General features: G+C 34.0%; 1 protein-coding gene across 3 annotated transcripts; it reads left to right on the top strand.

The window, feature by feature from the left end:
• The first annotated feature begins 326 nt into the window (after positions 1 to 326).
• APOBEC1 (apolipoprotein B mRNA editing enzyme catalytic subunit 1) lies at positions 327 to 14,599 on the top strand. Of its 3 annotated transcripts, none has more exons than XM_052001762.1 (6): positions 327 to 401; positions 5,198 to 5,225; positions 7,127 to 7,524; positions 8,615 to 8,733; positions 9,243 to 9,388; positions 14,455 to 14,599. In XM_052001762.1, exons 2-5 carry the CDS (start codon positions 5,206 to 5,208, stop codon positions 9,384 to 9,386), a joined length of 681 nt encoding a protein of 226 aa, XP_051857722.1. In that variant the 5' UTR covers positions 327 to 401; positions 5,198 to 5,205; the 3' UTR covers positions 9,387 to 9,388; positions 14,455 to 14,599. The 3 variants fall into 3 exon arrangements, with proteins under 3 accessions (XP_051857722.1, XP_051857721.1, XP_051857720.1); XM_052001761.1 differs by lacking the exon at positions 14,455 to 14,599 and adding an exon at positions 10,695 to 10,797; XM_052001760.1 differs by lacking the exon at positions 14,455 to 14,599 and having other exon boundaries at positions 9,243 to 9,421.
• The last annotated feature ends 981 nt before the right edge of the window (positions 14,600 to 15,580 follow it).

Genomic DNA, 15,580 nt, shown 5'->3' with positions numbered 1-15,580 from the left:
AAACAGAAAACAACTTTATTCCTTGTTTTTAATTTTAATTTTAGTTCCCTGTCATTTAATTATTTAGATGGGCAAAACTGAGCTCACCCATATTTAGTGGGAAGAAGAAAGTGTTAAATTCAAGTGCCATCATTCATAATGTTCAGTGTGAAAAGTATTCTTATTTAAGACAAGCAACCATATGATATCCCTGCCCCCCCCCCATTAATTATTTTCCTCATTTGTGTCTCATTTGATTATCCTGGTAAGTTTGAATGAGTCATCTTCCTCTGCCTAGGAAGGTGGCACTGGGTGCTTCTAGAGAATCAAAGTTCATATTATTGCTGGCAAAGACAGTCAACCCAGCTCACAGCTCCAGAAACAATCCCAGTGGAAAGAAGCCACGGATTCAAAAAAAAAAGGTAACTCACAGAACCTCTTGTGTAGGGATCAGGGAGAGAACTTTGTGGCACTCTGTACTCATGTTCAATTTTTAAACTTCATCTGGGCATATCTTGATTAGGTGTGTTTTTTTCTAGGTATATTGATGTTTATCACTATAGTCATTGACATTTATTATTCTCCAATGATCACTATGTTTGAGGAAAACTAAATGAATTTGAGTAAAAACAACCAACAAATATCAGAGTGTCTTCTTTATGAAAGCTTTTATAGTGAGGTTTAAAAAAATATATAGACATAGTCTCTACTTTACAGGGCACATATATAAAAAGTTTAGTGAGAATAAAAAATATAAATAATAGTTCAAAATAATAATAGACTATCTGTCATAAAATACATCAATTGCTTAATGAATTATATAAATAATTACTCTAAGTGTTCAGAGACTAGAGTGGTTAAGGAGGAAGGTAGGAATAGAGAATGAGCTGTACAGTGAGGAATGGGTACAATTTGATTGAGAAGGGAGGGCATTTCAGGAAAATGCAATGGCAGAAGGCATGAAAGCATTGTGTTAGAGAGGAAATGAACTAGTCTAATTGGAGTAAGGAGTTTGTATAGGGGAGCAATAAGGCATACAATTTAAAGCAAATTGATAATACATTATGGAGATCCTTAAATTCCAGATTTCTCTGGATTCTATTCTGTTAGTATTGGTAAGCCCTGGGGAGCTTATGGGAAAATAAAGCAATCGATTGGACAGCTTGTTGGTAAATCTTTGAAGCTGTCTTAATGTCATTATTAAATCTAGCCCCCCGTTTTTATTCTGTGTATGTCTTTCTTTTTAAATGTGTGTTCCAAAAGCAACAGATTGTGGGGCTTTGTTTTCTTACTCAATCTGTCACTTTTTCATTTTGCTGGATTGTTTAATCCATTCACATTTAAAGTTATGAAAATTAGGCTCATATTTTCCTCCTCTGGTCTCTAATATTTTGAAGCTTTCTAATGCAGCTATCACACAAGATTGTTTATTATAGCTAAACCTGCTGATATTTGATTTCCCTGGATGACTGCAAACTTCTTGAGCAAAGAGCTTATGACTTCTTTAAATTCTGTGTTTACACACATAAACACACACAACATATATTCATATATACATACACATACACATCCATACATATTAACAATCTCATTTAGAAGATATCAGAAGTCTTTTGGATCTAATTTTTCCTCCAATTTGTTCAGTTCTATATTTTTATTTCATTTATTTCTATTAGAGCTATCCCAAAACTGAGAAATAGTGGAATCTCTTACCATTACTCTGTTATTGTTTGTGGCTTCTTGTAGTTAAGTTAATTTTTCCTTTATGAATGTAGATATAATACAGATTTGGGGTTGTTCAGCATAATGTAGTTTCCTTGTTTATCCTTTTTTAAATATTTTAAATGATTGTTTTTGGTTTATCTGATAGCATGATCAAAATTGCTGCATTTTTTTATTTATCTCATAAATAATGTATTTCTTTTCCAGCTCTTTATTTTTATTCTAGGTAGTTTTTTTTTAATGTTTTTCTTGCAAGCAACAAATTGTGAAATTTTGTTTATTTATCCAATCTGTTTCATCTTATTGGATTATTTAATTCATTCACATTTAAAGCTATGTTAGATGTATGTTTTACTTCATTTATCTCTAATATTTGGAGCTTTCTGATGTAATTAGCATGTAAAATTGTTTGTATTGCTAACTTTGATGGTTTTAGATATGATTCCTTTTTACTTTATGTCATTCTAGACACCTAGCTCATTGCTCTGCATTATACTTGAAAATGCCTACTGGTTGAGGCAGCATGGTAAAATGGGGGAAATAGTGCTGTTGGATTTAAAAGGACTAGATTTAAATATTTTGAGCACAAGCTATATGTCACTATGGTCACTTAACATCCATGGACCTCTGTTTTATTATCCATAAAAGGAAGTCACAGGAATAGATGGCCTGTGAAATTAGTCTTTTCCAAACTAGATCTATGATCTTGTAACTAAAGGTGGATTAAAGGAAAAGAAATAGGAAGACAGGAGATCAACTTGGGAATCTTGCATTGTAATTAGTAAAACAATATGAAATTGAAAGACAAATATGAAATATATTAAATAATAATACAACCAGTATATAATTGCTATAATTGACAGTCTTTGTACTCTGAGGTTTTAGCATAGAACTGGGAGGATTCATTGATACTTTTAGGAACTATATTCCAAGGTCATTCTAAGTAAGGGAAGTAGTGAAGATCTAGAAGACTAAAGAGTTTTTGCTCTCACTTCGATGGAAAAGTAATCTGGAAAGGTATCTTCTTGATATGATCCTATCCCAAAAAAACCAATTCTTTTTATAAAACATGCTTTTATATCCAGGCCTAAGGTTGTAGCAAAAAGTTCAGAAGGTCTTTTTAGGATCATAAATCTCAAGCATTTATCTTCTAGGGACTCAAGCTTAATATATAGAAATAAGATTGAAATCTGAAGATGGGGCATTTGGTGTCTCCTCTGACACCTCTATTTGTAAAAAATTGGGAAAATAACTAAACTTCTGAGCCTAAGTTTCCCTTATTTGTCAAATAAGAATATTAGATTAGATGATCTCTGAATTATTTTCCAACTCTACAATTCTATAGCTCTGAAACTAAGAGAGTGGGAGATAGACTTCAATAGCTATTTTGAAGGAAGAATTGAAAATATTTGATGACAACATAAAGACAATTAATTGCTTTGGAGCATAAAGCTAATATTTTATTTAGGGGCTTGCCTTTGCACATTGTACAGATAAGGCATATAAGCTCTGTAGTTTATTGTTCTGCCTGGTCAATTTTTAGACTGAATGTGGAGTTTCTTACAAGAACATTTTCTAAGTATCTGGCACTGTTAAAGAAAATAAATTCCTTTACTATCACTTTAGGAAGTTCATCCCATTGTCATCCTTTGTGTGCCAGGCATTTTGAGACTCACATAAAAACTAAATATTTTCTCAAATGGTAAAAAAGAGTTTTGTGTGGGAACTGAGTTCCCATGAGTACACTATGATCATATACATGGAAACACATAGAAGAATCATATTAATAAGCATGAATAATATAATAATAATGATGAGCTTATTTTTTTAAACAATTATATTTTATCCCCATTGAAAGCCTGTGAGAAAGCTAAGATAGATACCGTGGTCATTTTAGAGATAGGGATATTAAGACATAGATAAATTAAAGACCATTCCCAATAGTATTTCAGGCATCTAGAGATCAACCAGAACTAGAAAACAGGTCTTCTGATCATTCGCCTCCAGTCCAATATTTTTTTGCTCTAGATTTTCTATCTCTAATATTTGTAACGCTTCTAAGCACTGCTTTATGATACTTTGGGATGCCACTAATGGTCCTAAGGCAGAGACAAAGAAAAACAGAGAAGAAAAAAAAAGTGAAAGAAAAAGGACAAAAACAGAAAAGAATGGTAAACATAAAGGGAAAGATGCTTATAGAATAGTAGAAGTTGCAATAGATCACCAAAAGTTGTTCCAAGTATTAGTGAATGGCATCCATGTCTGGATGTATTTGCCCCTACCAGAGCCATTACTAATCCTTCAGATACCTAAGAACAGGAAAATGAAATAATACCCTTAAATCAAAGTTTTATAATATATTTTCTTATTTTTATATTAGATTCTTTTCCAAATAAGTGCTTTTTCATTCCCCTAACAAAAAACACTAAGATTTTATAACAAAAGTAACAAAGATTTCTTAAAAGAATCAATTTATCAAAGGCAGGTAACACATCAGCCATTATATTCAATGTTCCACATCTATGGTTTCCCATCTAAGCAAAGAAATGAGACAGATGCATTTTTTCAATTCTCCTTTAAGTCCAGGTTTTGTTATTATCATCATATGACTTTTAGTTTCATTTTATTGTTCTTTCTGTTTACATCAGGGATGGGGAATATCCAGTCTATAGACCACATAAGGCCCATTAAATCATTTGGTCTGGCCCTGCCAAAGCACTGATGAGCTGAAAGCTAGAAATGAAAACTCTCATTGCTTGAGTTTTTAGGCTGATAATTTTATATAGCCCACAAATGATATTATAAATATAATATAAATAATATTTATATATTAAAATAAATAAATATTTGTTTAATATGCATTATATTATTCATAATATAATATGTATTTATATAATATTCATATATTTAAATAAATAAAAATAATATAAGTAAATAAATAATAAGTAAATATAAATATCCAAATCTGTCTTGGCATAAAAAATGATTCCTCACCCCTGATTTACATTATTGTAACTCTTATAAATATTACTTTTCTGGTTTATTCAGCATCAGTTCATACAAGTCTTCCCTTATCAAATCAATTTGAAAAGATGAAATCAATTGATACAGATGGGGAATTCCCTGGTATACCATTGTGAACCACTGCTTTGCCACTCAGTGTAGAATTCTAAAGGAACAAGGTCAGGGATATAGCCACAAAGAAGTAAGTATATTATCTAGTGGCTTTTTATTTTAATTACTCATTCTTACTAAGTGCTAACCTTAGATGTTCATATCTTGCTAACAGAGGATAAGACCTGTCAGTACACTCTAAATTTCAATACCCTGCCCTGGTTATAATTCTGACCCTTGATGTGTCGGCTCAAACTCAATTTTATAATATTAATGGTATTACTAAAAAATGACATAAAGATCATATGATAAGAACCTTATCAATAAAGAATCTTCCTCTCACTAAGGTGTTTTGTAATACTCCTTATCTTTTTGCCAACAGGTCCTTCAATGGGAGATGCCACTCTAAGGTAAGGACAATAATATTCAGTTATTCTAAGGACTAAAGGACATTTCAGTGCCACAAAAATCAAATGCATTTCCACAGTCTTTCCTACCTCAATCATCCTCCTTTCTCCACTTATTGTCTCCTATCTCATGCTATGTAATCATTTTCTTCACTATCTACATCTGTTTTTACACTTCTTACTCTGTTTAAACAATTAATTCTTCCTCTACTTTACTATCTTTCTTACTCTAGTTCTTGTTTTCACAATTTGAAATGTCCTGAAAACTCCCTTATCCTATATCACTTTCTATTCATTTTCCTCAGAACCCACTTTCCCCCAAAGCTGTCCCTCTAAAATGTCAGAATCACAGAGAAGGGGTATCTAAAATAAGCATTATCTGATGATGAGTAAAACAAATTATCTGTTTCAAGAATGAGAGGAGTAAAAACTCTTGGGACACAGCAAGATCATTCTCTGATTACATTGTATGCTAGTTAGAACTATCTTGACTTGCCTGAATTGAAACTTTGAGATACACAGGGGATGTTAAAGCTGAAATTGCTACAAAGACAAAATTGTCTTCAAGTTTTAAAAGAACTTTGTTTAAACAAAGGTATAATGTGGAGGAATCATAAAACCATTCTTCAGAACCTGTTAGAATCTGATACCTAATCTGGAGCTTCACAACCTGAAAAGACCAAGAGTCAACTAGGTAGTAATGGAAATGATTAGAGTTGGGATCATATAGAAGAGCTATCTAAGAAATCTGAATTCAAACAAATGAAATATTTGTGAAGGGCTTTGTGTTTACATTTGACCCACAAAGCTTGGGATTGACTGAGCCATGTTTCCTGCAAAAAATTTTTCTTTGCACTACACGTTCTAAGTATTTGTGTGAGCTCTACAACATTGTGATATCACCTGCTATGTACTCTTGATTACTCAAAGATGCTTATAATTTGCGATTTAAAATAACTAAGGAGCCTCAAAAGGGAGATTGTAGGAAGAGTACAGAGGACTACATAGGAATTAACAGAAGTGGCAGATAGCACTGAGAGATTGGCACTTCCCAAACTAAGATCAACTGCAATCTCTACAACATTCTCTCAATGCTGTGTCTTGACTCCTATTGTATTCTATTTCCCTAGTACCTTTCCTTAAGTGAACTGATTTGTCCCTCTTTCTCTGCTTTGGGTACACAGATTTAATTGGGAATAGATAACCATGAAAGGACACGATAGTGAATACTGACGATCTCTTCCTGCAGCAAATGCAAAACAGAATCAAACTACCTTTCTCATTGGTAGTCTCATATATGCTGGGACTTGTGCTCTGGCAATGCATGGGGCTGAAGAATTTTTATTCACTGAAAGAAATATTCTTTGGATTACATATATCCAAAAGCTATGTGTGAATATCTTAATACATTGACATCATTCAGCCTGTACTTAGATTAGATATGCATGCATATTTTTAAAGTTTGTAGAGTCTTATGAGGGAGATTGTCATGTGGATCATGCTGGAATTGATGAGGGTGACAAAAGTGACTGCTATGCTAAGAGATGTCAGAGTACTTTAGTTAGCAGCCATCCTCAAAAAAAAAAAAAGTCAACATTCATCTCTACAGTGTTTTGTTGTTGCCATGTTGAGAAACTACTTGATTCACAATAAACTCCTTTCTTTTCCCCAGTAAAGTGAGAGAAGGACACAACAGCTGGAAAACTTTGACACAAAAATTCTAGCTGTTGACTAATGGCATAATGATATTTCTGAGTAGCATTTCTCAGAAAAATTTATATTAGAATACTTGCAAATTTCCTTGTAACAGTCAGTTCAGAACTGACAAACAGGAAGGAGAATAAAAAACACTAATGTCCTTTCAAAGATTCTATAACAACATGGGGCTGCTTCCTTTGTTTCAGGAGGAGAATCAAACCCTGGGAATTTGAAACTTTCTTTAACCCTCAAGAACTCCGTAAGGAGACATGTCTACTCTATGAAATCAAGTGGGGTGCAAGTCACAATATCTGGAGAAACTCAAATCAAAACACAACTCAACATGCTGAAATCAACTTCATGGAAAAATTCACTTCAGAAAGAGATTTTAAACCATCTGTTAAATGCTCCATTACCTGGTTCCTCTCCTGGAGCCCTTGTTGGAGGTGTTCCAAGGCCATTAAAGAGTTTTTAAATCAATGCCCCAATGTGACCCTGGTCATTTTTGTATCTCGGCTTTACTGGCACATGGAACAACAAAATCGTCAAGAACTCCAGGAACTTGTCTGCTCTGGTGTGACTATCCAAATTATGAACTACTCAGGTATTAAGAGCATGATCCTGAAGGGGAATTGAAAGGGAATATTTCTAGGGATAGAAGGAAAGAATACCACAGAGTCACTGTTTTAGAGGAGGAATCATGAGATAATTGTATTTGATCTAATCTGTATCAATGGATGTTTGCATGACTAGCCTTTTGCCTATTTACAAAAGAATTGTATTTCCAAATTACTATTATAAGCAGGGATGTGCTGGAGGTAGCTCATATCAGCTTATAACTGATAAATTTGTAGTGTTAACATGTTCATCTCAGAAGTCCACTACAAATCAGGACCTGATTTATTGTTTTGTTTATTTTCTAGACTTATGAAAGGGATGGAGATAATCTTTAAAACACCAATGAAATTTATAAATATGTCGTGCATACATTTCCAAACCTGTCCCCTCACCTCAAGAGTTGGTTGTTAAACATTTACCAGAAAAATCCTGCTTGTAAATCAGTTGTCAAGAAATTAGAGTGCATCTTTCCCCATAGAAACAATGCTATAAATTCCTATGTAAGATCACAATCTCTATACATTCTAGGTACTTGCTAAGATCCTCATCTTTAGAAATCAAGGGCAAAGCTAAAAACCAGGAGTAAGGGCCAAGACTCTGATAATCTTTTTAGGCTTAGGTGGCTATAATGAACTTTGAGATGTGAGTCACCCCCAGCTTTCTGAGGAATTGACTTTGGGTATCATAATCACTCTGGCAAAAAGAATTGCTGTCCTAACCCTCTAGGGGGGTTAAAAAAGACATGAGGAAGAATCAGGCTGCTATACCTCAAGGAAGAAATGTAGTGGTACTAAGATTTTGTCTCATATATTCCCTTTTTCTATTGTATTCTTGGAATCATTCTTTCAGGCAATATAAAGAATGAATAACAATAATTCAGGGAATATTCCTGCTCCAGAACTTTTGGGGGAGCTTATTATAGCCATCTGAAAAAGATAAAAAGCCTCTCTAACTGGGATCTAACTTTGGGTTTCAATCTTGTTTTATCTTAGCGGGATAAACATAACAACAAACCCTTATAATATTAAGCTCTTTGTGGTGCTTATATTGCTTAACCAAGATTTCTGTTTCCTCAGAGTATCGTCACTGTTGGAGAAATTTTGTTGACTATCTACCTGGGGAAGAAGACCACTGGCCTAAATATCCCACTCTTTGGATTATGTTATATGTCCTGGAGCTCCACTGCATAATTTTAGTGAGTTATCCTACTTAGACAGAGGGATGAAATGTAGGGGGAAAAAATCCCTGTATCTTATCTTTTTCTGAGGTTTTGGTATTCATGATACCCAGCATTTCAGTTGCCTTAATTCCACAACCAGACTAGTCCATTTATTTGACATGCTAACCTGTCTTGGGAGGTGGAGGTGGGAGTGGAACAAGAAAACCTCTTGTGGGGAATAATTGGATGAAAGATGCAGAATAAACTATAAGTGAGCACTTCACCTCTTCCTACAGTAAAGAAATCAGGTTCTGGATTTTTTTTTCTTCTGATATTTAATATCTTTCCTCTGTGTGTGTGTATGCATGTGTGTGTAATTTGTTAGACCAACTACTAATAACTATTATTGTGTTCATCTGATAATTAACACAAAATAATGATTAAAAGTCAAACATTGAATGATGATTAAAATGTAAAATGTTAAACAAGAATAGGAACAATAATGATATGATCTTAATTTTCTGTTATTTTATTTTGCTTGCCAGGGGCTTCCACCATGTTTAAAGATTTCAGTGCGTCATTCTGCTCAGCTTGTGCTCTTCAGTCTTGATTTGAAAGATTGCCATTATCAAAAGATTCCATACCATGTTCTTATAGCCACAGGAATAATCCGGCCATTTGTAACCTAGAGGTGAATAAAATGGGTTTTTTTTTGGTGTTTTTATCTCAGACCACAGTACTGATGATCTACTAATGCCTGGACTTGAAAAAGAGTTGGGAAATGAGAACAAACAAGAAACAAAGCAAACCATAATATCACAAATACCACACATAGTTTAGGATACATTTCTTAGACAAAACACCTAATACCTTCTGGAGTCAACTTTAAGAAGCCACAAAAAAATCATTAATATTCTCATTGTTTTCTTTTTAATTCAATTCAATTTAGTGGGCATTTATTATACACTTGTTATGTTCAAAGTCTGGGGGGTACCAAGAAAAAATATATAAAATAGTCTCTGTCCTCAAGGATTTAATATTAATGGGAAATATGAGTATAATACCTCTATAGACTTCTATTTGGGGGATGCTTAGATGGATCCCAAGCAAACATATGAAAGCTCAAGATAAGCATAATATTAGTCATACATAATAGAAGGGCTTTATCTGTACCCAACATCACCATACCTCAGAGAATGTGTAGATATCAAAAGGCATCTATAGATATCAGATACATATAACCAACTTTTTCTGATATCTCTCATACATAGCCTATTGGTCATGATGATTTAGGAGTTCATAGTGCATACTGATGGAAAAGTCTTTGAATTGGCTGCTGAGCCAGAATTCTTGAAATACCACAGGGCTGCTTACACTTCCTTGGGCTTTCTTTTAATCCCAGTTTCAAAATGCAAGAATAATTCAGTGAGTTATCCAGAGGAGTGGGCACAGAATGTGCTCTCCCTCATCCAACTATAAATTATGACTACATGGCCTCTTAGACAAGTAATGTCCATGCCTAGAAATCTCTCCCTTCTCGTATCTATCTCTTAGCTTCCCTATATTCCTTCAGATCTCAATTAAAGTCCCGTCTTCTTAAAGAAACCATTTCCAAGCCCTAATTTAAAGGTTTTCCCTCTGAAATTACCTCCATTTTATCCTATTTATATATTATCTGCACAAAGTATCTTCTATTAGACTGTGAGTCCTTTGAAAGAAGGCATTGTTTCTTGCTTTGTCACTTCAATGCTTAGCACAGTAGCTAGTATATAATGGGGACTTAATAAATATTAGTTAACTGACTATTCACATTGAGTTTAAAAGTCATGAAAATAAAAATATAAAAAATTCATGAAAATCTCAAGATGTTTTTTGATTGAATTTAAATATAGTCAGGTCTCCTCCCCACCTTACTCCCAATCTTGTATTTAAGAATTTTGTTTGTTTGTTTCTTTTAATTTAAAGACTTTAAATTTATTCCTATTAAATTTCAACAGAATTATGAAGAAACTTTGTCATATTAGGATCTAAGAGAGCCCAAATTTCCTTCAAACACCCCAAGAAAACTTTAAAAAATGCACCAGAAGGAAGAATGACAAATAAAATCAAAGATGAAACAGCTATAAGCTAATTGATTCATTCAGTCTAGGAATGCACAAAGAGATTGCTAGAATCCACTGAAAGCTTAGAGCAGAAACAAAACTGTGTAGATAAGAGTCTGGACCTAGACTTAAGAGACAAAACCACAATTTAGGGAACACAGCACGTATCAACATCCAGGTTAGCTCTAAGTGCTCAGTCAGTTTAACAATTGAGTAGATTTCAGAAAATACAACAGCAGATAGGACTAGATCAGAACCTTCACAGTGTCTCAGTATCTCAGTACTCAGTGATCTTTCAACATCAACAAAGACATAGAAAGAAATGAACTCAAAGCAGCTCCTAGTGGCCAAGAAGCTCCAAGAGAGGCACAAACAGATGAACCAGAATGGCTCAGCACTTAAGCAGTACTATATAATAGAGAAGCCCAGAATCCAATAGTTGATGCTTAAAGCATAACAGGAGAAAGTGCCTTGAAGTACATGGGAAGCAAAGTACCTAGGGTCCCTCCTAAGCTGGCTCCATCACCATCAGCAATATTTGGGTGGGATCTATCAGGCTCACACCAAGGAACAAAAACAAATTCTGTTCAAAATTATTCAAGAAGAAGAGAGAGAAGGAACCAAGGCCAAAATCTAAATTGAGTCATCAGGAAACTGAGCCAAAACCTAGGAATTTCCCTAAAAGAAGAGGTCTACTACATATACAGGGACAATCAATCAATTGGAAAGAATTACATAATAGCAATGAATTGGTTACATTTAAATAAGAGAAGAAAAATAAATCTCATAGAGTCTTTAAAGAAAAGATATAAAATTAAATAAAATAAGCAAAGGACGTGGGGTATGGTTCTATTTTCTATGGATGGTCTTAGGAAAAGGAAATGGGAGGAATAGGTAAATGTATTGGGGACTAAAGCAAGAGAAAAGGGAGAATTTATTATCCATTATAATAGGAACATGTGAAATGGACACTACATAAACATGTAGAAAAAGGTGGAAGATTGGGCACCCTATGAACCTAATATTCATTTAAACTAGATAACGAGACATACAAAAACTATGGTATAGGAATATCTTAATCTTTAAAGGGAAATGATGAACAGGTAGATACAGCATTATAAGGGAGGGAAGGTTAGGTGAAGCAGTAGTCATAAGCAAAACAAACCAACATCAAAAGAGGAAAGAATGATAAAGAGAATTAAAAGGAAATTTTAAAAAGATACAAAAACCAAAGATGGGAGAGAGGGGAAGAAAAAAGAACAGAAATGGACACATTAATTAAAGATCACTAGTATTAAGCAAAGTATTTCTTTTTTTTGGCAAAGAACAAAATATCTAAGCTACAGGAAGGAGGAAAATACAAAATTAAAATTAAATTAAATTTACAAAATTAAAATTAAATAACAGCAAATATAAATGAGGTGAGTCTACTCATAAAACAGAAAAAGATACAAAAATGGACTAAGAAATATAATCCAACAATATATTGCTTGCAAAAAAAATACACTCAAAACATAAACATTCACACAAAGCTAAAATCAAAAGCTAGAATAAAAATCATTTCACTATAGATGAACTTAGAAAATCAGGAGTAACAGGGCAACTAGGTGGCATAATGAATAGAACACCAATCCTGAAGTCAGGAAAACCTGAGTTGGAATCTAGCCTCAGACATTTAACACTTCCTAGCTGTGTGACCCTGGGTAATTGCCTCAGGGTGGGAAAAAGAAAGATAAAGAAAATCAAGAGTAGCAATCACAATTTCCGAGAAGACAATAGTAAAAATAAACATGATTTAAAGAGATAAGCAAGGAAACTACATTTTTTAAGGTCCATATAAGGAAAAACTTCCTTATATCTATTTTTAATAGTATTTTCCTACAATACATGTAAACAAAGTTTTCAACATTCATTTTTATAAGATTATGTTTTAAATTTTTTTCTCTCCTTTTACCTTCCTTTTCCCTAAGACAGCAAGCAAGGTGATATAGATTAAATAAGTACGATACTTTTAAATGTATTTCCATATTTGACATGTTGTGCAAGAAAAATCAGACCAAAGGGTGGGGGGGAGAGAACCATGAGAAAGAAAAAAATAAGCAAACAAATAAACAAAAAAGGTAAAAATACTATGCTTCAATTATTCTCTCTGGATGAGATTGGCATTTTCCATTCCAAGTCTATTGAAATTGCCTTGAATCACTACTACATTGTTGAGAAAATCTTAAATTACATCACAGTTGGCCATCACATAATCTTGTCATTACCATGTATGAGTCAGGATAAATTTGGAGTTGAGTGAGCCTAAGAGCAAAATTTGAGGCAAATAGGAAGAATAAACTTTTAGGGCAACAGTGAAAGTAACAATCCATATCAAAGGTACAGCATAACTCAACTGAAATTTCCATGGAAGGCAATAAATGTTGACAAAGAGGTTGATATAGTTCCCTTTTTTTTGCTACCTCTTTGTTAACAGATCCAAGTGGTAATCCCTGAGTTTCTTTTTTTGTTGATGAACTATTTAGAGTACTTGCTGAATAATTCAATAAGCAAAAAGAAGCTCTGTACCTGAAATTTGCTATCTGGTCACATCCAAAGAATATATCGTCAAATTGCATCAAAATGGAGGAATTCCTAGAATTTTATATTTATTTTCTGATATAACTTAACTTTTATTATACAGTCTCCCCATAATCTCATCTGGGAGTATGCAATTGGGGAAGGGATAGAAAGGCAAGCATTTATTCAGAACCTTCTATGTTCTAACATAGAGCTTAGTGCTTTATAAATATTGTCATTTGTTGAAAGGATCACATGGTTTCTCTGCAGAAAGTAAAAGAATGAAGGCATTTATGGCAAAGTACACTAAGGTTCTTTATAATCCAGGCCTCTAAAGTGGCCCGTTAAACCATTACTATCATCAACAAATCTTGAATTTTATTTTAGAAACTTCTCAGCTAAAGGAAAGGAAAGTTGTCAAAAGAAGAAGAGTAAAAGGGAAATTTAAAAAGAGAAAAGGAAATGGGGAAATCACTTTGATGTCTTTGCCAAGAAAATCCCAAATGCAGTCACAAAGAGTCAGACATAATTCAAACTGAAGAACAATCATTAAAAAGGGTTCCCTGAATTGTGAACACATCCAGCCATTCTGGAGAGCGATTTGGAACTATGCTCAAAAAGTTATCAAACTATGCATACCCTTTGATCCAGCAGTGTTTCTAGGCTTATACCCCAAAGAGATAGTAAAGAAGGGAAAGGGACCTGTATGTGCCAAAATGTTTGTGGCAGCCCTGTTTGTAGTGGCTAGAAGCTGGAAAATGAATGGATGCCCATCAATTGGAGAATGGTTGAGTAAATTGTGGTATATGAACGTTATGGAATATTATTGTTCTGTAAGGAATGACCAGCAGGATGAATACAGAGAGGACTGGCGAGACTTACATGAACTGATGCTAAATGAAATGAACAGAACCAGGAGATCATTATATACCTCAACAATGATACTGTTTGAGGATGTATTCTGATGGAAGTGGATCTCTTCGATAGAGAGCTAATTAAGTTTCAGTTGAGCAAGGATGGACAGAAGCAGCTACACCCAAAGAAAGAATATTGGGAAATGAATATAAACTGCTTGCATTTTTGTTTTTCTTCCCAGGTTATTTATACCTTCTGAATCCAATTCTCCCTGTGCAACAAGAGAACTGTTCAGTTCTGCACACATATATTGTATCTAGGATATACTGTAACCTATTCAACATGTAAAGGACTGCTTGCCACATCTGGGGGAGGGGGTTGGAGGGAGGGAGGGAGGGGAAAAATCGGAACAGAAGTGAGTGCAAGGGATAATGCTGTAAAAAATTACCCTGGCATGGGTTCTATCAATAAAAAGTTATTTAAAAAAAAAAAAAAAGAGTTCCCTGGACAAAAAGGACTATCATATATGGATTTTCTTCCAATGTACTTTTTTAATGATTGCTGAATTGAAAATTGTCACCAAAGACCAAGTGGTCAGGACCTAATTACCTAACACACACACACACACACACACACACACACAATGTTAGAATTTGCCCACCTTAGGAAGCCAATTGTTTTGTTGGTTTTCTTAATATATATTCAGTGTCTGTTCATTCTTTTGACAAGAATGTATTAAGCAGTAACTATGTGCCTGATGTGGCATTTAACTGTGGATACACAGAGAAAAATAAATCTGTTCCTATTCTCAATAGAATGCAGAGTTTGCATTCTATTGCTGGGGGGGAAGGAATTCATTGAAAGGGCACAAGATGGACACAGATATATCGATACAAAATTTCTAAAAAATAAATACAAGGTTATTTCTCAATGGATGGCACTACAAAATGTTTGCGGTGGCCCTGTTTGTAGTGGCTAGAAACTGGAAATTGAATGGATGCCCATCAATTGGAGAATGGCTGGGTAAATTGTGGTATATGAATGTTATGGAATATTATTGTTCTCTAAAAAATGACCAGCAGGATGAATACAGAGAGGACTGGCGAGACTTACATGAACTGATGCTGAGTGAAATGAGCAGAACCAGGAGATTATTATACACTTCGACAACGATATTATATGAGGATGTATTCTGATGGAAATGGATTTCTTTGACAAAGAGACCTAACTCAGTTTCAATTGACAAATGATGGACAGAAGCACCTACATCCAAAGAAAGAACATTGAGAAATCAATGTGAAGTATTTGCATTTTTGTTTTTCTTCCCGGGTTATTTTTACCTTCTGAATCCAATTCTCCCTGTGCAA

The sequence above is a fragment of the Antechinus flavipes genome, chromosome 5, assembly GCF_016432865.1.
Source record: "Antechinus flavipes isolate AdamAnt ecotype Samford, QLD, Australia chromosome 5, AdamAnt_v2, whole genome shotgun sequence".
Lineage (NCBI taxonomy): Eukaryota > Metazoa > Chordata > Mammalia > Dasyuromorphia > Dasyuridae > Antechinus > Antechinus flavipes.
The sequence above is the reverse complement of the archived record's forward strand: the minus strand, read 5'-3'. Positions and strand labels throughout refer to the sequence as shown.

Coding starts and splice junctions, on each gene's coding strand:
- APOBEC1 (XM_052001762.1), top strand. CDS start 5,206: ATGGGAGATGCCACTCTAAG. Junction 7,525..8,614: donor CCAAATTATGAACTACTCAG/GTATTAAGAGCA, acceptor CTGTTTCCTCAG/AGTATCGTCACTGTTGGAGA. Junction 8,734..9,242: donor AGCTCCACTGCATAATTTTA/GTGAGTTATCCT, acceptor TTTGCTTGCCAG/GGGCTTCCACCATGTTTAAA.